The following is a 20,671-nucleotide window of genomic DNA, read 5'->3' on the forward strand; positions in this document are numbered from 1 at the left end:
CAGGAACAGTAGATTTGCCATACAGGCACCAAGCCCCAACCCCTGGTGCTAAAATAAGTAAATAAATGAAAATAAATGTAAAATACAATATAAATTTTTTCATTATCATTAATGGTTTAATTTTAGCTAGTTTTGTGTAAGTAGTCTAGTCTGTCTACTTATTTAATACCATGTAGCATAGCTATAATACTTAAAAAGAAATTTGTTATGCCACTAGTAACTAAATGCTTGTGTTTTCCTATATATTCATTTCTTTTATTTATTTTTATTTTTATTTATAAAAAGGAAACACAAAAGCCATAGGATAAGAGGGGTACAACTCCACACAATTCCCACCATCAGAACTCCGTATCCCCTCCCCTCCCCTGATAGCTTTCCTATTCTTTATCCCTCTGGGAGTCATTATGGGGTCATTATGGGATGCAGAGGGTGGAAGGTCTGACTTCTGTCATTGCTTCCCCGCTGAACATGGATGTTGGAGGTTAGTCCATACTCCCAGCCCGTCTCTCTCTTCCCCTAACGAGGCGGGGCTCTGGGGAAGTGGGGCTCCAGGACACATTGGTGGGGTCGTCTGCCCAGGCGAGTCCAGTTGGCATCATGGCAGCATCTGGAACCTGGTGGCTGAAAAAAGAGTTCACATAAAGCCAAACAGATTGTTGACTAAGCATGAAATTAAAGGCTGCAATAGTTCAAATGAAATGCTCATTTCGTTGTACTCCTATAGTCCTTTGGTACAGCTGGTACTCATTTTGGTAAGTACCATTAGGTAAAGCACTAGTCTTCAATTTTTCTCTTTGAAAATTGTGTTTATTTTGGATACAGAAAAATTGAGAAGGAAGGGAGAGAGAGAGAGAGAGAGAGAGAGAGAGAGAGAGAGAGAGAGATGCTTACAGGACTGCGTCACTACTCATGAAATGTCCCCCTTGTGGTGGGGGCCAGGGGCTTGAATGCAGGTCCTTGCAGATGGGCTCAACAAAGGCATTAGAGCATTGTACAGAAAGAACACTTTGTTTCTACTCTGTTTTTGAGTGTTGTATCAAATAGAGTCTGATGCTGAATTAGGTGTTAACTGGCACCATGCCATCCAGGATCAGCTTATTAGTTGATTATATTAGTATATTAGTTAATTATATTAGTAGTTATGAAGCAGGAACATGAGATATGAACTAGCCAAGTTCTCCACATGGTCTGGAATCCTTTGACTTGGTATGTAGTATTGGCATCAAAGTTACGAATATGCATCCTCAAAACACATTAAAAACAGAATTATTGACTATTTAGATCTTTCCAATGGGAAAGAAGTCCTAAAAATGAAATTTTTTTCTTTGTAAATCAGAACCACTAAAAATTGTGTGGACTACCTCACACACAATGTAAACCCCCTCTTACTCAGTCTCGGGAAGTGTTCACATTGAGGTAATGATGGTAGAGTCATTTTTACATCTCTCAGGAAGTGGAACTACACATCTCAATGTTATGTCTAGCTCAAAGATTTTGCACAATTAAAGAAATTGAGAGCCTGTTCAGTTGTAGTTGTTGGTTTTTTAAAATTTTTTTTAAATTTCTCTTTGAGATGTCAAGGTATAGAATTTTGAATCATAAGCAGTTTTTTTCCTAATATTACCTGCTATCTTATTCAGGAAGAATTGTTTGAATTATTTCTATTTATCCACTAGAGACTATTTTAAAGATAAGATCATTGTAAAAAAAAAAAAAAAAGAAGTGAGGGTAGGGGAAGAAGGAAAGCAACCATTCTTAACGAAAGTTAGTCTTTTCCTGGTATAAATAAGGAAAACTAATAAATAAATGGCCATATTCTGAAATAACACTTGGAATCATTTCAGCGTGACAATTGACAGATTTTTTCACTGACTATCTAAATAATTAATTTTACCAACCTTTCACTTTTCCCTTGTCAAAATGAAAAAAATTGAGCATCCCAATAAGATGAAAGGACATCAGAATCTGAATCTAGTGGTCCGGGAGGTGGCCCAGTGTTTAAGGAACTAGACTCTCAGGCATGAGATCCTGAGTTCAGTCCCCAGCAGCACATGTACCAGAGTGATGTCTGGCTCTTTCTCTCTCTCCTCCTATCTTTCTCATTAATAAAATAAATAAAATCTTTAAAAAAGAATCTGAAGGTAAATGAATCGCACGTCTCTCCATTAGCCGCACCACCAGGCTCTCTGATCTGCCTTAGGCCCATCTGCCCGTCCTGGGAACTGGTAGAGAGGAGCACTGGTTGTTTACCGCTCACTGGATGCGACCAACACGACACCTGGTTCCAGTCGTGATTAAGACTTGGATTGTTTCCCTGACCCCACTCAACGTACTGCCTTACACAGTGCTTTCTATTCCTGCCAGTGATAGGGTGGTGTGAGTTGAGGAGACAGCACTGTGCCTTCGGGTCCTCTTTTGCTCTTGATCTCTCCCTTGTGCAGAAGGTAACGGCTGGTATACACGATCCGGAAGGCCTTTTTTTTTTTTTAGCTCTAGCATACCATGTTTTGCTTTTGAACTGTGTAGTATTTCTAGTGTCTGACTTACATGTGAAATTGTGTTTATATTGAAAATCATTCTGGTACCTGAGCTTGATCCTTAGATGGAAACTTGTAGCTCTGTGAGTAGAGCTGAATAGATTGTGGCAGTGGGCGGTCATTGGAAAGCAGTACACCACCATCGTATCTCACTACACGTTTCTTTCTTTCTTTTCTTTTCTGGTAGTTGTCCTTTGTTTTTAAATTTAATTTATTTATTTATAAAAAGGAAACACTGACAAAACCATAGGATAAGAGGGGCACATCTCCACACAATTCCCACCACCAGAACTCCCTATCCCCCCCCTCCCCCGAGAGCTTTCCTATTCTTTATCCCTCTGGGCCCATCATGTCTATGTGGGAATCTCAGGACTCCCCAACTAGAGCCCCAAATGATGCGGTGGCCTGATAGTGACTAAAGAGTCATCATTAAAGTATGCGGGGCAGGTCAGGCAGTAGGGCAGCGGGCTGAGCGCATGTGGCGCAAAGCGCAAGGACCGGCATGGCGATCCCGGTTTGAGCCCCAGCTCCCCTCCTGCAGGGGAGTCGCTTCACAGGCGGTGAAGCAGGTCTGCAGGTGTCTGTCTTTCTCTCCCCCTCTCTCTGTCTTCCCCTCCTCTCTCCATTTCTCTCTGTCCTATCCAACGACATCAATACCACAACAATAAAAAGCAAGGACAATAAAAGGGGAAATAAATAACAACAATAATAATAATATTTAAAAAATAAAGTCTGCCAGTCTCTTGCCCTTATTCACCTTTTGTAGTCCTTACTTTGATAAGGTTAGCTTTGGAGTGACTGAGGGAAGTGTGATAGGAAGTAGGTGAGGAGGGTACCTATGTCTAAGTAGAAACTATTTCATTAGGTACTTTAAGGTTTCTTTTTAGGTCTTTCTACTTGCTTGCTGCATATACTGACTCACTGCAGACTATTGTGTACTTTTGCTTTCAGGTATATATTTTGCCCTAATTTGTGGATACATGTGAACATATGCCCTATCTCATGGGACCTGTTCTATATCTAGGTTTTGGGGCTTTGTTAGGAAGTGAAGCAGACGAACTGGAATCAGAGAATCCTATGAGAAAGGAAAGGTCTCACCCGAGTAATGAGGCTGAAGGGTTGACATTCCACGCCTGACGTCTCTGGACACAGTCTGAAGTGAAGCATGCTGAGGTGGTACACATTGCATTGATTAGGTTGGGATCAGCAGATGCGGTATCATTTGGTATAAATTGAGAGCAGCATGTTGGAAAGTGAGCCCCACGCTAGAGGAGAAATACAGGCTCTATAGAGGAAGCAGGAGGGAGGTTTCTGCTGTCTTAATAAGTCAATAGATAGTTATTGCTATAATCAAATTATTTGGCAGTTGGGTTAACTTTGAAGATCCCATTGTTAGGATTTGCTGTATCATACACAACATTATCATAGTTTATGTCCTTTGACATTATTTATATATAGCTATCTCTTATAAAGTAACACCACTGTTTGCTTCTTTTCTCCCTGGTCTAAGCTTTCAGAAAAGTCAACATTTGAAAAATCAAGCCATTATTAGAAATGTATTAACACTATTAAAGTTCTGTCACTCACTCCAAAGCTAACCTTATCAAAGCAAGGACTGCAAAAGCTGAATAAGGGCAAGAGACTGGCATACTTTAACGATGACTCTTTAGTCACTATCAGGCCACCCCATCAGCTGGGGCCCTAATCGGGGAGTCCTGAGGTTCCCAGACAGACTTGATGGGCCTAGACCTCGAATAAACCCCTCTCTCCATTGTTACTGGTTTTTTCTATCAGGAACAACAAAATAGGTCCCCACAGGACCTTGCCCTCAACGTGGATCAACAATGGTAGAGAATGTTCCATCCTCCGAAGGGAGGCTGGTCAACATACTCTATGCTGCACCTGAGGAAGATGGGTCCTGATATTGGGGCAGCTTGGAATGTTCCTACTCATGACCACAGAATGTGAGCTCAGCTCTACAGGGATGCAGAGGTCACATAGGCTCCTAAGCTGAATATGGGCCCCAGATCACATCAAATTGGTGGGGTTTACAGTCAAGAATATTTATACCCCTTTCCCATATTAGGGAGCTACTCTCTTCCCTGATCCAGCTTTCTGGTCCTTTTTCCAGCCATGACATCATCTCCCCGGACAATAACTTGGATCCACCTGCATATCATATTTCAGGCTCACAGGCAAAAAGAAAAAGGAAAAAAAAAAAACAGTAGTATAGCCACAGGCCCTTTGGAATTTAACTAAAATATGCCTACTAGCTATCTACAAAATGGAGGACACCCCACCCCCACCCCCACCCCGAACTCTTCATCTGCACTATTCCAGCCTTTAGGTCCATGGTTGGTCAACAGTTTGTTTGGCTTTGTATGATAACTCTCTGTCAACTACCAGGTTTCAGATACCAGCATGATGCCAACCAGACTTCCCTGGGCAGACAACCCCACCAATGTGTCCTGGAGCTCTGCTTCCCCAGAGCCCCGACCCACTAGGGAAAGAGAGAAATAGGCTGGGAGTATGGATCCACCTGTCAACGCCCATGGTCAGCATGGAAGCAGTTACAGAAGCCAGACCTTCCACCTTCTGCATCCCACAATGACCTTGGGTCCATACTCCCAGAGGGATAAAGAATAGGAAAACTATTGGGAGGGGATATGGAGTTCTGGTGGTGGGAATTGTCTGTGCCCCTCTTAACCTATGTTTTTGTCAATGTTTCTTTTTTATAAATAAAAAATTTTTTAAAAAAGAAATGTATTAACAATTTGAGAGCACTGTTAAAATTCAGTCTGGTTACACGTTTGAAGTCTGAAGTGCTTAGATTGAAGGAACATATACTCAGCCTATGGTCTGTGCATTGAAAGGTTTGAGATAAGAGTCGGGTGGTAGTGCAGCGGGTTAATAAGCGCAGGTGGCGCAAAGGACCGGCATAAGGATACTGGTTCAAGCCCACGGCTCCCCACCTGCAGGGGAGTCGCTTCACAGGCGGTGAAGCAGGTCTGCAGGTGTCTGTCTTTCTCTCCCCTTCTCTGTCTTCCCCTCCTCTCTCCGTTTCTCTCTGTCTTATCCAGTAACAACAGCGATAATAACTACAACAGTAAAAAAAAAAAAAAAAGGTTTGAGACTTTCTATCAGTTTTTCCCCCTCTCATATTAATTAAATAGTGATTTATGAGACTACAGGTTATTCGGAGTGGACATCAGCACCCTTCCCACCACCAACAGACTGTGCCCCAATGTTCAGTTCCCCACCCTCCCCCACCCGCCATGAAGCTGAAATTCTTTTTTTCTAAATTTTATTTTATTTTTGAGAGAGATGGAGAGAGAGACACACAGAGACACACCAGAGCCCTGCTCAGCTCTGGCTGATGGTGGTGCGGGGGATTGAACCTGGGACTTCAGAGCCTCAGGCAGGAGAGTCTGTTTGCATAACCATTATGCTGTCTCCCCTGCCCTGAAATTCTTATTCTGTGCCACACTCCACTGCACATTTCTTGAATGCTGCTGAAAGCAGTGCTATGGACCCCACATACGGAATTAATTAGACCTAAATTCATCTCCAGAAAATGATGGTCACGTGTCAGGCAGAATTGTGGCGGGCGGCTTGAAGGTGCATTTCTTCACTTTGTCAAAGGGATCCAGTCATATTGAAGGAGCACTGTGCCGTGGGATCGTTAAGTCTGACGCTCTCAATGGGTCCCTTCTTCTTTTGCAGGAGCTACTGTGACAATCTTGGTTACCATCCCCTGAGTGCTGCTGACTTTGGAAAGATCATGAAAAACGTCTTTCCAAACATGAAGGCACGCCGTCTGGGAACAAGAGGCAAATCCAAATATCCTTTACCAGGACGACTCTTGGTGATCTCTTCAAGTTTCTCCCTCGTTATAGAACATCTGTTGTTGTTGTTGTTGTTAAATTAACAACTATATTTAGAAATTAATTTAAATCAACAGTAACATTCAAAAGTACTTAGGAGAATAATTGTGAGTGTTATTTTCCTGGCTATTTTTCAAACTACAAGAGAAATTCTGAAGAGTGGTTATGAAGATTGTGATAGAGTTCGTCTTACTCTGTAATATGCTCTTCCTGGTCTGGTCGCCTTTGCTTTAACAGTAAGAGTGATAGTATAGCAGGTGTGTATTTTACAAATAAAAGTGGAACGGTGGTAGCTTATCTTCTTTCCTGCCTCTGATTTAGACACAGGGGAATAGCCCTGGCAAAAAGTTTCCTGTAGAGGGGCCCAGGCGGTGGCACATCCAGTTAAGCACACAACAGTACTAAGTGCAAAGGACTAGGGTTCAAGCCCCCACTCCCCACCTGCAGGAGGGGGACACCTCATGAGCAGTGAAGCAGGCGTCTCTCTCCATCACCCTATCTCTCTCAATTTCTCTGTCCTGTCAAATAAAACAAGAAAGGAAGAGAGAGCAAGGGAGAGAGATCGCCACAGCAGAAGTGGATTTGTTGTGCTGGCACCGAGCCAGGAGGGAACATTTTTTTCTTGTAGATAGAAATTATGTTAAATCCTAAAAGTATTTTTTTTTCAGCCATCCTTTTGAAACCTATATTTAAAAAATCAAATCAACATAGGACCACAAAAGGCCCCTCTTAAGATGGAGGAATACTTAGGAGCAAGCAGAAGTCAGATAATGTGAAGTACTGATTCAGTACCGTTATTACTACTCATAATCAAAGACTGTGAAGTAGAAGGTCTGTGTCTCACATTAGAAATGCTTCATGTTTCTCCTTAGCTCTTGGCCATTTCCAACACATAGAGTCACTCCTGTGGGGGAGACAAAAAGATGAAACAGGACAATGACTGCTGGTCTAAAATGGTTCCAGGTGTCTTTTGACTAGATGTTTCATGACCTGTCCTTGTTTCCTGAGTAAAAACAGAAACATATTGATGTGTGTTTGGCATGTTGAAGGCGATAATCCTGTGTGCTTCAGTGGAAAAAGAGAAATGAGAAGGTTAAAACCCTTGTGACGCTCTTCAGAGCTGTTTTTGTCCAAGTGCCTTGGTTTAAGTTTCCCGTCCCTGTGCCAGGTTTCCATTGGGATAATCTTGCCTTCTGACCTGTCACTGGTGACAGGCCCAACTTACTAAGAATATTTATTTATAAAATTCATAACAAACGAGAATCTTTTTTTTTTTTTTCACTTAAAACAGTTACATTCTTCAAGGACTGTTCCAGTTTCACAAGAGTGAAAATGCCCTGTCTTTCCAATATAAAGGTTTCTCTTTCTAAAGAATTCAGTAAATAGATACTATATTGGTTTTATTCTCATTTCATATATGGTTATTTCTCAGAGGTCAGTAATATAAGTAAGTCACTTAATGTAGAATACTTTAGACCTTAACTGTTTATTACGTATTGCTACAGTGGACTAAGAAAAAAGGCTTTTGTCCATATGCCAACACTGCCCAATCTTGACTTTCACAAAACTGGAGATGGGGTAAGAATTCTGCATTTCCTTTTTCACACGTAGAATCATATCTTACAGCAGCGTTGAAATGAATGCTATACCACCTCATTTGTATATAATTAGGGACCAAAAATTGCCTCTTAGAAAATAAGTGAGCAAACCCCATCGTGTTCGCTGAAAAGTGCTAACTACACAGTTGCTTGCTTCAACGCAGCTCATGAAATTCGATCCGAAGCTACCAGTTTGTAGTTTGTATCGAGACACATGTTACGCCCACACACACGTACCATAGCAAGAAACCCAACAGAGGAGGAAGAATTAAGTTGTAGACTAGCATGTAAGTATATATATTTTCTCAGAACAGATGGCTAGTGGCACGCTCTCGGTAGAGAGAGACTGACGGGATAGACGCGCTCCTCAGGTCAGGCCCTGCCAAGCTCAGCCACATCCTCACAATCTTCCAACAATATGGCTAGCGGCACAGTTTGACCTTTGAGAGGGAAGTGGTAATTTCTTTCTTTCTTTATCTATTTATGAAAGAGAGAAGAGGGGAGAACCAGGACATCACTTTGGCACAAGGGGTGTCAGGGTTTGAACTCAACTCAGGACCTTATGCCTGTGAGTCTGGTTCTCTTTGCCCGCTGTACGCCCTCCTGGGCTCCCAAGGTGGAGAGGTGGTGATGCAGGAAAGCGTGTAAGAAGATCTCGTACTCTTCTGTCTGTCTAAGGCGGTCAGACTCACAGTGCTGCCCACAGCTGTGGACTGGCAAATGCAGACAAATTTATGGGCAGTAAACCCTTTGAAGACCTTTATTTAACATGGCTGCCAACAGGTTACTTAATATTCTTAAGAATAGGTACTCTTCCCATTTTTTAACATTTACTTATTTATTTACTTTGATGAGCAAGAATAGGAAACTAAAGCACTGCTCAGCTTTGGCCTGTGGCCGTGCCAAGAACTGTGCCTGGCTCAGGCACGCAAGTCCTGTCTCCCAGGATGAAGATTATACGACATATGCTTCAGTTTTGCTTCTCTGAACGCTCTTAAAAATTAACTCTTTCTTTTCTTTGTTTAGTCGGAAGTTGCTGAACCTTCAGGGCAGCAAAATATTGACGAGGAAGTCATCTCTTCCGCTTGCAGTCTGGTGTGTGAATGGGCCCAGAAAGTGTTAAGTCAGCCGTTTGACACGGTTCTGGAGTTGGCCCGCTTCCTTGTGAAGAGCCACTGCATAGGCACAAAGTCAGTAGCAGCTCTTACTGTAATGGCGGCGGCATCACCAGGTACAGAATAACTGTTAACAAGTTAAGACTCACACAGTGTCAGGATAGCTAGAGTTTCTGACAAAGGAAGAGATTGACCAAAGAGTTTATGTCTTTTAATTCTTTTTATGATTTATTTTGGATAGAGACAGAGAGAACATGAGGGAAGGAGAACACAGAGAGAAAGAGACAAGAGTAGTGTTGCTTCACCACTTGCCAGGCTGCTGCTGCTTCCCTGCAGGTGGGGTCTTTGTACATGGGAGTTTATGTGCTCAGCGGAGTGCACCACCGGCCGGCCCCCTTCCTAGTGCTTTCTTTGTGAAACTTAGAAATGTTTTCTGCTTTTCTATGATAAGAATAAAGATTTTCTGCTTCATACTCATAAATTTTTCCATTGCTACTTAAACTGTAAACATGTATATTTGCACTTTCAAGTATATATCTTTAGTAAATATTACAAATAGAAAGTTGATTCATGGGGGTCAGGCAGTAGCGCAGCGGGTTAAGCGCAGGTGGCGCAAAGCGCAAGGACCAGCGTGAGGATCCCATTTCCAGCCCCCGGCTCCCCACCTACAGGGGAGCCGCTTCACAGGTGGTGAAGCAGGTCAGCAGGTGTCTGTCTTTCTCTCCCCCTCTCTGCCTTCCCCTCCTCTCTCCATTTCTCTTTGTCCTATCCAACAATGAACGACATCAACAACAACAATAATAACCACAACAAGGCTACAAGAAGGGCAACAAAAGGGGGAAAAAAATGGTCTCCAGGAGCAGTGGATTCATAGTGCAGGCACCGAGCCCCAGCAATAACCCTGGAGGCCGAAAGAAAGAAAGAAAGAAAGTTGATTCATCTTAGAATTATTTGCCAAACTTCTATCCCAGAAACTAATATTTACAAATGAAGTAAATTTTGAAGAAAACAAGAAGTGCCTTTGTCTGCAAAAATTAATTACATTAAACAGTATAAAATCAAAAGAGTATGTTTTAATATATGCACTCAGACAGAAATATCAGAACTGACGGTTTTGAGGGTTAACAGTATTGTATTAAATGACTCCCTCAGTTATTCAGTCTGTTAATATTGTCTTATCTTTCTTTGTTGTTTAATTTTCACTTTTATTATTAGTGATGTAACTGTGACTCAGAAAATTACTAGATTTGGTTTCTTTATGGACAATTGGAGAACCCACTACAGCAAACTAATCTTATGAGAACATTTTCCTGTCTCTAGATGGAAACTATAAATGTCAATGTGTTTCCTGATACCTACTGACAAAATGTACACTTAGCTTAGCTTCTGCACATTTGCGATGTTTCTGTTACTCTTCAAATTTTCATCTGTTATTGTTGATTTAACTAAAACAGCCTCGTAATTGAACTATAAGATGATAACTAGAATCATGCTGACAAGTGTCTGTAAGTTGGCAGTTCTAATTCCAGAGCATTGTAAAGAAGTCATGTGGCAAGGTGTGCTGGATTTGGTTGCTTTACCCAGTAGGTGGCTATGTATTCAAAGAAATTAAAGAAATTCGGTAAGAGGCAATATTTATTTTATCTTTCTGTTAATTTTCAGGGCTTAAAGGAGTTACGCCGCCTTCTGCGTTCATCCCAACAGCTGAAAGTCATTCTTTTCAACCTCAAGTAAAGACGTTGCAGTCTCCTGTAGATGCGAAGCAGCAGTTACAACGCAAAATCCAGAAGAAGCAGCAAGAACAGAAGCTGCAGTCCCCTTTGCCAGGAGAATCCTCAGCAAAAAAATCAGAAGGAACCGCAGCCAATGGAGTGAACACTCTTCCTAATGGAAACCCTTCCATTCTCTCTCCTCAGCCTATCGGCATTGTCGTGGCAGCTGTGCCTAGCCCCATTCCGGTAACATGGCTAAGTAGTGCTTGGCTCTACTGGGACGGCGGGGAGATGACAAATAGTGTGTGAAGAGGAGGAAAGTGTAGGCGCAGATTCCAGTTTGACCAGTCTTTAATTCAGTGTGCGTGTTGTTGATTACAGAGGGAACAGACACGAAAAATACAAAGATCGAAGACATAAACATTGTGAGCATAAACCAAGATTGCACATTTGCAGTTTCTGGTTTAATTTTTCCTTCTAACATTGAGATGGAGGAAAATTATATGGATTAATAGTACTTTGATACAGACCTATCTTTCTTGCCGAATATACACAGAAGCTTGGGCAAGTCCCTGAGATCATTTCAGTTTGTTTCCTCACCAACGACTAGAGGTTACTGATGTCTTCTTCCTTCTGGTCTCACACAGCTAAGGTTATGGCAAAGGGGGCTTTGAAAATGAGTCTATCATGCCCAAACAGCTTGGTATTTTCTGTTACTAGTTAGGAGCCATTCCTTCGCATTCTTCTTATACTCACCATTTTCATGTTATTTGAAAAAGGACTATTCTTGTACTGTTCACTCTAGAGAAAACTTGGGAAAACAGTGGTTTTATCTAGCACCCGACCATAGCAGCCATTGGTCACTGACATCCAGACTCAGACACTGAGAAGGCAGCCCCCCGCTCCCCCCATTGAGTCTGTCATCTTCTTAGTCACTGTCTTCAGGATTTCATCTCCTCTTCTAGATGACAGTAAAAATTGTCATTTCGGGGAGTCGGGTGGGAGCACAGTGTGTTAAGTGCAAGGACCGGCGTGAGGATCCTGGTTCGAGCCCCCGGCTCCCCACCTGCAGGGGAGTCGCTTCACAGGCGATGAAGCAGGTCTGCAGGTGTCTGTCTTTCTCTCCCCCCTCTGTCTTCCCCTCCTCTCTCCATTTCTCTCTGTCTTATCCAATAACGACGACACCAATAAGAATAAACAACAAGGGCAACAAAAAAGGGAATAAATAAATAAAAAAAATTATTTTAAGATTGTCATTTTGGCAGGTATTCACAAGTATGAAGTTTTGAATTTTGTTAATTGGAAAGTGTCTTGGTATTCTTACATATAGCTTTGCTTTTTTTTTTTTTAACTTTATTGCACTGGGTTGTATTTATTATATTAATGTAGCTGGTGGGAAGAAGCTCAGCCTTGAAGAGCTCTAGTCTAACACTGGAGCCGCCTCTCTCTCTCTCTCTCTCTCAGTACTACATTTATTAAATGTCTTGGCATTGCACAAACGTCTAAATGAATGTTTGCATCCTAGATGTGTTTAAATCTGATGTTTTGTGCTTTTTGACCTTCTAACAGGTCCAGCGGACCAGGCAGTTGGTGACTTCACCAAGCCCAGTGAGTTCCTCTGACGGCAGAGTGCTCCCCCTCAACGTGCAGGTGGTCACTCAGCACATGCAGTCTGTGAAACAGGCACCGAAGACTCCACAGAACGTCCCAGCCAGTCCGGGGGGGGACCGTTCTGCCCGGCACCGCTACCCTCAGATCTTGCCCAAACCCGCCAACAGCAGCGCGCTCACCATCCGCTCTCCGACTACTGTCCTCTTTACTAGCAGTCCCATCAAGACAGCTGTGGTCCCCACTTCACACATGAGTTCTCTCAGTGTGGTGAAAATGACGGCAGTATCACTCACACCCAGCAACAGCAGCGCGCCTCTCAAAACCACTGCCTCAGCGAGCAGCGCTTCAGGAACCGCTGAGGAGCCAAGGACCTTTCCACAGATCAAGAATGGTTCTGTTGTTTCACTTCAGTCTCCAGGATCCAGGTCCGGCAGTACTGGGGGGACATCCGCCGTGGAAGTAAAAATGGAGCCGGAAACATCATCAGAGGAGCGTCCTTTGCAGTGCCAAGAGAGCCTTGACTCGAGTAAAGCACCCAGAACAACTACCAGTGCCCTTCCAGGGCAGAAAAGTAATACAGATGGGGGAGTGCAAAAGCCTTCGAGTGACAGTGTCACTGAAGTAAAAGCAGCTAAGGTCTGTGACCAGAGGACCAAATGTAACAGTCGCTGTACTGAGCTTCCACCAGGCACTTCAGCAGGCGGTAATCAAAGCACCGCCAGTCTCCCAGTCGCCACTCCAAATGCAACTCTCACCGGCGCCAACTCACCATCCCACGGCGACTCAACAAACAAAGACCCTAAACCGTGCGCTAAATGTCCAAGAAAGCGACTTTCTTCCGCACCGCAAGAGTCCCAGGTGCCTCCTGTAAAGAAGCCGATTGTGGAGCGGCTTCCTGCAGCGCCGGTCGAGGGGCAGAAACCGGGCAGTGGGAAGAAGGACCAGAAGGTCCCACATCCAGGGCAAACAGAGAGTCCGGCAGCCGGCGCGCAGGCTCCTGACAAGGTACCGGCGAGTGTTAGCACGCACACAGTGGCAGACCAGCCCTTGAACGCCTCTCCTCTCGTGACCACTGAGCTGGCTTCGGAGCAGCATGCGACACCGTCATCCTCTCCAGAAGTAAAAGTGAAGCTTGAAAGGAGCGTCTTTCTCTTGGACAGTGAGTCAAAATCAGATGGCAGCTTCAGTCCGAACGAATGGCAGCCGGTCTCTAAGGAATCCGAGTTGCTACCCGCCACCTGCGAACAGCAGCAGGACATGAGTGTTCTGTCGCTTCCCGAGCAGCCTGATACCCATGACTTAGAGAAGGCCGTCTGGGACTTGGAAGGGATGCCCCGGGGCCCCTATACCCCACAGCTGCATGACCAGATGCCGGAATCTTCTCTGAATCAAATCCAAGCGCAGACTTCGGCTCAGTTACCTCTCCCGTCTGAACTGGCCGAGTATGAGCCTTCTGTCTCCCAGACCAACGAAAGCTACTTCCCGTTTGACGACGAGCTCACGCAGGACAGTATTGTGGAGGAGCTGGTGCTGATGGAGCAGCAGATGTCCATGAACCGTCCCCACACTTACGGAAACTGTCTGGGAATGGCCCTGCAGAGCCCGTCCGTCACCCCAGGAGCGCCCGTGCCCTCGCACGCCTCCGGCACCCACTTCTACCACCCGATCCACAGCAGCGGCACTCCGATCCACACGCCCACCCCCACGCCCACGCCCACCCCGACCCCCACCCCCACGCCCACCTCTGAGATGATCGCTGGGTCTCAGGGCCTGTCACGGGAGAGCCCTTGCTCTCGGCTAGCTCAGACCACTCCTGTGGACAGCGCCCTCGGCAGCAGCCGCCACACGCCCATCGGAACCCCACACTCGAACTGCAGCAGCAGCGTCCCTCCCAGCCCCGTGGAGTGCAGGAATCCGTTCGCGTTCACTCCCATCAGCTCCAGCATGGCGTACCACGATGCCAGCATCGTCTCCAGTAGTCCCGTGAAACCGATGCAGAGGCCCATGGCCACCCACCCTGACAAAACCAAGCTGGAGTGGATGAATAACGGGTACGGTGGGGTGGGGGGCTCCTCAGTGTCTGGCCACGGCATCCTGCCAAGCTACCAGGAGCTGGTAGAAGACCGTTTCAGGAAGCCTCACGCCTTCGCTGTGCCCGGACAGTCTTACCAGTCTCAGTCCAGACACCACGACACTCACTTTGGCCGCCTGACCCCCGTGTCTCCTGTGCAGCACCAGGGTGCAGTCACTGTAAGCAGTGCTAGCAAGCAGGAGGGTTTCGCCGTCCCTGCCCCTCTTGATAGCAAAGGAACTAATGCATCTGGCAGCGGCAGCTTCAGGTGTCGCAGCGTGAGTCCTGCTGTCCATCGCCAGCGTAACCTTAGTGGAAGCACCCTCTACCCCGTGTCTAATCTCCCTCGATCTAATGTGACCCCCTTTGGAAGCCCAGTAGCCCCCGAAGTTCATGTTTTCACAAATGTTCACACAGACGCATGTGCCAATAACATAGCTCAAAGAAGTCAATCGGTTCCACTGACCGTCATGATGCAGACAGCTTTCCCTAACACTCTACAGAAGCAAACCAACAGTAAAAAAATAACCAGCGTCCTGTTGAGTAAGCTGGACTCTGACAACGATGATGCGGTAAGAGGCCTGGGCGTGAACAACCTACCCTCCAACTACACTGCCCGGATGAACCTCACTCAGATCTTGGAGACTTCCACCGTTCTCCCCAGTGCCAACCCACAGAATATGATGGACTCCAGCACGTCTGTGTATGAATTCCAAACACCATCTTACCTCACCAGAAGTAATAGCACCGACCAGATCAGTTTTTCTCCTGAGGAAAATCAAGCACAATCAGATATCGGAGAGCAGCAGTTGGATTTCAGTAGCACTGTTAAAGACCTGCTGAGCGGAGACAGCCTGCAGACCGGCCAGCAGCTGGCGAGCCAGGTGACATCAGATTTGTCGAGTGACATCAGGCTGTCTTCTGAGCTCTCAGGCAGCATCAATGATCTGAACACTTTAGACCCAAACCTACTGTTTGACCCAGGCCGTCAGCAGGGACAAGATGACGAGGCCGCACTGGAAGAGTTAAAGAATGACCCTTTGTTCCAACAGATTTGCAACGAGTCCATGAGCTCTATGACGCCGTCAGGTTTTGAGTGGATAGAAAGCAAGGACCATCCTGCTGTTGAAATGTTGGGTTAGTTGTGTTTTATGATATGTAGCACACTGTATCTTAAGACATATGTATTGTATTTGTCTTAATGGAAGTGCCTCCCGCAGCAGAAACACTTACTATCACTTGTGACGTTTTCAAAGAGTTTGCTGCAGAAGTGGCTGCTTCTTCAAGTAGGAAATGAATGGTTAGACTTGCCTCAGTCGTGACACATTTCTGAAGACAGTAGGCTGCAGAAGAGCAAGCATTAGGTCTTTAAACTGTTTGACATCCCCCCCCCCCACTTAATCCCATTGTTTGCTAGTAAGCAGGTGACTAACCAGCTTTTACAAGAACAGTTTAGATCTTTATTTTGTGTAAGTTCATTTTGATTCATCAGTTGACCTACTCAGAATTTAGAGGAAACCATTGATTTTTAGGGGTAGGCTTTTTTGCTGAGTTGGCATTGTCTTTTATTAGATGTGAGATCATAGCTAAGATGTAGACACGGAGGTCTTCCTTGAAAACAGGGATAATATTCAGGTTCTTCTAACTATTTGAGCTACTGTAGAATGAAAGATCTCTGTAGAACATTCTGGGACTTCAGTACCACTTGCACCTGCAATGAAGGGCTTGAATAGGAGAAAATAATGGAGGATTACATGTTAATTTAAGGAAAGCAGAAGCTGCACTAAAGTTTTAAAAAAGAAAAGCAAGTAGCCATTTTTATCGTGACCTTGCATTCATCTTATTTTAATGTGTTGACTTTACTATGGAGCTAACACATAGCATAGACACACGAAACAGCTTCAGGCACTAGCATTTCCCAGAGTAAAATGCAAGCATGTTGGGATGACACTGTATGTCTCACTATCTGATAGTTGAGATTGAGGAATTCCGAAAAACAAGCATTTCTCAGCTTCATCACAATGGCTGAAAAAATGTACTCAAATCTGTCTGATGCTTTTTTTTTTTTTGGCAGGGGGAGGACATTTATAAAATCCTCAAGCCCTGCACTTAGTGACGACTCACCCCTTGGCTGCTGCTGAGTTTAATACAGTTTGGTCATAGGATTCTTTTGAGAAACAAGTAAGAATGAAGGAGCCAACACTTAATTCACCGCCTGAGGTCTGAAGCCACAAAATCTTTATCTCTGATCAAACAAAGGGGATAATAATATCACTTGAAAAAGAGGGCATTTTATTACGTGCTTAATTTATTGTGAGGAACACAATTGCAAAAGAAGCTCTCAGGATTTGTTTTAAAATGTTTCTCTCTGCGGTTCTGTTTTGTTTTACAAATAATTATTTATGAATTTCATATTGACACAAATCTACTCACTAGTCAACAGCTTTGTTTCAGTGAGTTTCAACATTTTTGAAGAGATTTTAAAATTGCCATTAAGTTTTCAAAGCTCACATTAAACCAGAACTGTGCTACCTTGAACCTAGCTAAACTCTCCTTTACCTTAATTAGGAAGCCAATCAGAAGACTATTACAATCAATGAGTGTTTAACAAATGTGATGAAGGGTTTAATTTAATTTGGTTTCATTGTTCAGTAACTTTGCAAGGTTAGGGTATTAACATATCTTGATAAATAAATGGTGCTAGGGTTGGCTCAGAGGTTTATATATTGATATGTCCTAGTTACTGGCATTTGTGTGTGTTTGCTGTTATCTTGATTTAATCTGTTAGATATTTTCCTTGACGCTAGTCATTTCTTCACTGTACTTTGAGACACAGTACTACTGCACACCAAAGTATGCAATACCCAAAGGAAACTGTGTAATTTCTTTTAACAAATGATGGGAGCCTTTCTATATGAGATACTCTGAAAAGGAGATTTTGAGGCCATTCTAATCCCTTGTTTACATTATTAGCTTCCTACTAACATACAAAATAATAATAATGTAATCTTTTTGATAAAAAAATTAAATCATAAAGACTGGAGAATTTTTAACCCCCCTGCGCAGTATTGCAGCAAACACTTTAAATTTGGTTAAATTTGTCCGGCAAACTTTTCTGGGGTTCATATATTGCACTAAATTTGTTGAACCTGTTGGTAGGCACATCTCTTAGGATAAATGCAACCAATGCAGTCCACAGATTAAAAACTTTTTAAATGTGTTTCATTATGAAAAGACAAAAAAAAAAATGTCATCAAAGTGACAGATAAAATTGTCTTATGTAGCAATGTACATTGATCTCAATGAGATGTTTCTATTTCTTCTTCTCTCACATGAGAATATCACAGCAGGAAGAATCAAGTTTGGTCTGCTTCCCCGTGTCGATACATGACCACCGTTGTGCATGACTGTCACTGACTTTCCCTGTACAGCACTAGGTATTCCTGTAACCACTTCTTTTTATTTGGGTTTGTTTGTTTGTTTGTTTGTTGGGGCTTTTTTGTTTTGTTTTGGCTGTATTGAAACTGGTTCCATGCTGAACAGACAGGCATAGTTATCCACAAGTTATTTACTGGGACTTTTTCTTTTTTTAATGTTTGCTCCTTTTGCTTAGTTATTGTTGAATATGTTTCTTTACTCAGATTGTTCTCATTGTTTTGGTGTTTACCACATCTTTGCTTGATGTTTATCATGATAGGACTTCCTGAAGTAAATAACTTTGCATATAATTGCAATACGCACTGACTTTTGAACTGAAAAGAAGGAAAGGGGTGTGTGTGTGTGTGTGTGTGTGTGTGTGTGTGTGTGTGTGTGTGTGTGCAGTGCCTCTGAGATCCATTTAATAGTCTTGTACTATACTGTGCTTTACTCCACCATAAATGACAAAAACAAGCCCTCTTTCATGTTTTCATTTAGTACAAAAAAGTCAGTTTTCCCCAGTGTTTTGTTGTCTGTTGTACCTGCTGGAACTACAGTAGTTGAATATTGCAGTAGCATTTCAGTTCTCTTTTTTATTGAAAGTGCTCAAAAATTGTTTTTTAAATGTTTTCAAAAACAATTAAAAACATTTTCTATTAATCTGGCTGGACCTTGAGGTTATTTGTGGGGTCTGTTCCTCCAGGTGGCACGCCGTTTTGTCAGCAAACTTGACGGCCTTCTTCATTTGATCTCATGAACTCCAGCCGTGCGGCTAATCTGCTCTGTGCTTGTTATAAATCCAGACAAATCCACAGGTCTCACTTGTCAGAATTCACTCAGATCTGTTACCAGTAGATGGCACATGGCAGAACTTTATTGTCCAGGATCCATTTTTTCCTTGGCTCAGTTACATACATATCTGCTTTTAAAATGTTCTCTTCAGGAGCGCCTAGATATGTGGGCATGGTGACTGGGGGAAATGGAATCTTTAAGCACAGCTGTGTCTAAAAGCAGTGTGCTCCTTCCCCAAGAACCAGAAATACAAGGGCACTCAACTTGTAAGCCAGTATCTAGACTGTGAGGCTTGGAAGCAGGAAAGAGCGGTCAGGAAATTCAGTTCCTGAAGAGTAATGAAAGCAGGGTCTGAGGGGGGAGTTTCACTCTTGAAAGGGAACAAGAGATCCAGCCAGGGACAGCACCTGGGCCCGTCACTTACACTGTAGCCAGGGTCTGAGCCAACAGCCTGCCTACCTATCTGGACATGAGCTCTGCTGTGTCCGCAGAACCTCAGCCTTGGAGAGCTGCGTGGAAGCAGTTAGAGAGACGGAAACGTCCCACACAAGATGAACCCATAACCAAAATTCTGAAGTACTTCTCACTCCGCCCCCAAAATATATATATAACCCTCAAAAATTTAGGGACCAGGTGGTGGCGCACCTGGTTGAGCGCACCCATTACAATGCACAAACACCCAGGTTGGAGCCCCTAGTCCTCACCTGCAGGGGAACAGCTTCACAGTAGAGCAGGGCTGCAGGTGTCTGTCTCCCTGTCTCCCCCTTCTCTTGATTTCTAACTGTCTCTATCAAATCAAAATAATTTTAAAAAAATAAAAATTTGTTACTTTAAGATATCTTGGTTCTCAGGGGCCGGGCGGTAGCGCAGCGGGTGAAGCGCGCGTGGCGTGAAGCGCAAGGACCAGAGTAAGGATCCCAGTTCGAGCCCTGGTTCCCCACCTGCAGGGGAGTCGCTTCACAGGTGGTGAAGCAGGTCTGCAGGTGTCTGTCTTTCTCTCCCCCTCTGTCTTCCCCTCCTCTCCATTTCTCTCTGTCCTGTCCAACAACTGTCCAACAACGATGACAACAATAATATTAACAGCAACAACGATAGACAACAAAAGGGGAAAAAAATGGCCTCCAGGAGCAGTGGGTTCATAGTGCGGGCACCGAGCCCCAGCAGTAACCCTGGAGGCAAAACAAAAAGGGGGTATCTTAATTCTCAGTGGCAGACAGGAAAAATATAATCACAGACCATCTTCAAGAGCTATTTAATGAGGCAATAAGATGGGGGGTGGGAGGGACTGTGTTCTAGTCTTACTGTCAGATGAGAGAGAATCGTGGGAGTGCTGTGGTGTCTCTTTCTCTGTGTGTCTCTGAGAAAGCAGCCCAGAGCAGCAAAAATCACATATGTGTGACCCAGGCGCCACAGAAAGAGAACCTTGGGAGTAGGGGGTAGTGCGCCCAGTTAAGTGCACAGAGTACCAAGCGCAAGGGACGGCACAAGGGCCTGGCTTTGAGCCCCTGCTCCCCAGCTGCAGCAAGGCTGCTTCACAGGCAGTAAGGTAGGTCTGCAGGTGTCTTCTCTTTCTCCTTTTCTGTCTCCCCCTCACTATTTTTTTTTTCCCTCCAGGGTTATCGCTGGGACTCGGTGCCTATACTGTGAATCCACTGCTAAAGGCCATTTTTTTTCCGCTTTTGTTGCCCTTGTTTATTATTGTTGTTATTGCTGTTGTCGTTGTTGGATAAGACAGAGATAAATGGAGAGAGGAGGGGAAGACGGAGAGGGGGAGAGAAAGACAGACACCTGCAGGCCTGCTTCACCGCCTGTGAAGTGACTCCCCTGCAGGTGGGGAGCCGGGGGCTCAAACCAGCATCCTTACGCTGGTCCTTGTGCTTTGCGCCACGTGCGCTTAACCCGCTGCGCTACCGCCCGACTCCCAAGGAGCTCAC

The 20,671-nt window shown here is 44.2% G+C and overlaps 1 protein-coding gene across 2 annotated transcripts in view; it reads left to right on the top strand.

The window, feature by feature from the left end:
• Positions 1-16,614, top strand: part of RFX7 (regulatory factor X7) — a 79,859-nt gene extending 63,245 nt beyond the window's left edge. The window contains exons 5-9 of one of the 2 annotated variants that reach the window (XM_060178199.1): positions 6,261-6,377; positions 7,915-7,999; positions 9,046-9,250; positions 10,797-11,092; positions 12,416-16,614. In XM_060178199.1, coding sequence (XP_060034182.1) covers positions 6,261-6,377; positions 7,915-7,999; positions 9,046-9,250; positions 10,797-11,092; positions 12,416-15,670 — 3,958 coding nt within the window. In that variant the 3' untranslated portion in view covers positions 15,671-16,614. Of the gene's footprint in view, positions 1-6,260; positions 6,378-7,320; positions 8,000-8,509; positions 8,588-9,045; positions 9,251-10,796; positions 11,093-12,415 lie in introns of those variants that run through there. The other variant, XM_060178200.1, reaches the window with a different exon arrangement.
• The last annotated feature ends 4,057 nt before the right edge of the window (positions 16,615-20,671 follow it).

The sequence above is a fragment of the Erinaceus europaeus genome, chromosome 18, assembly GCF_950295315.1.
Source record: "Erinaceus europaeus chromosome 18, mEriEur2.1, whole genome shotgun sequence".
NCBI classification, from domain to species: domain Eukaryota; kingdom Metazoa; phylum Chordata; class Mammalia; order Eulipotyphla; family Erinaceidae; genus Erinaceus; species Erinaceus europaeus.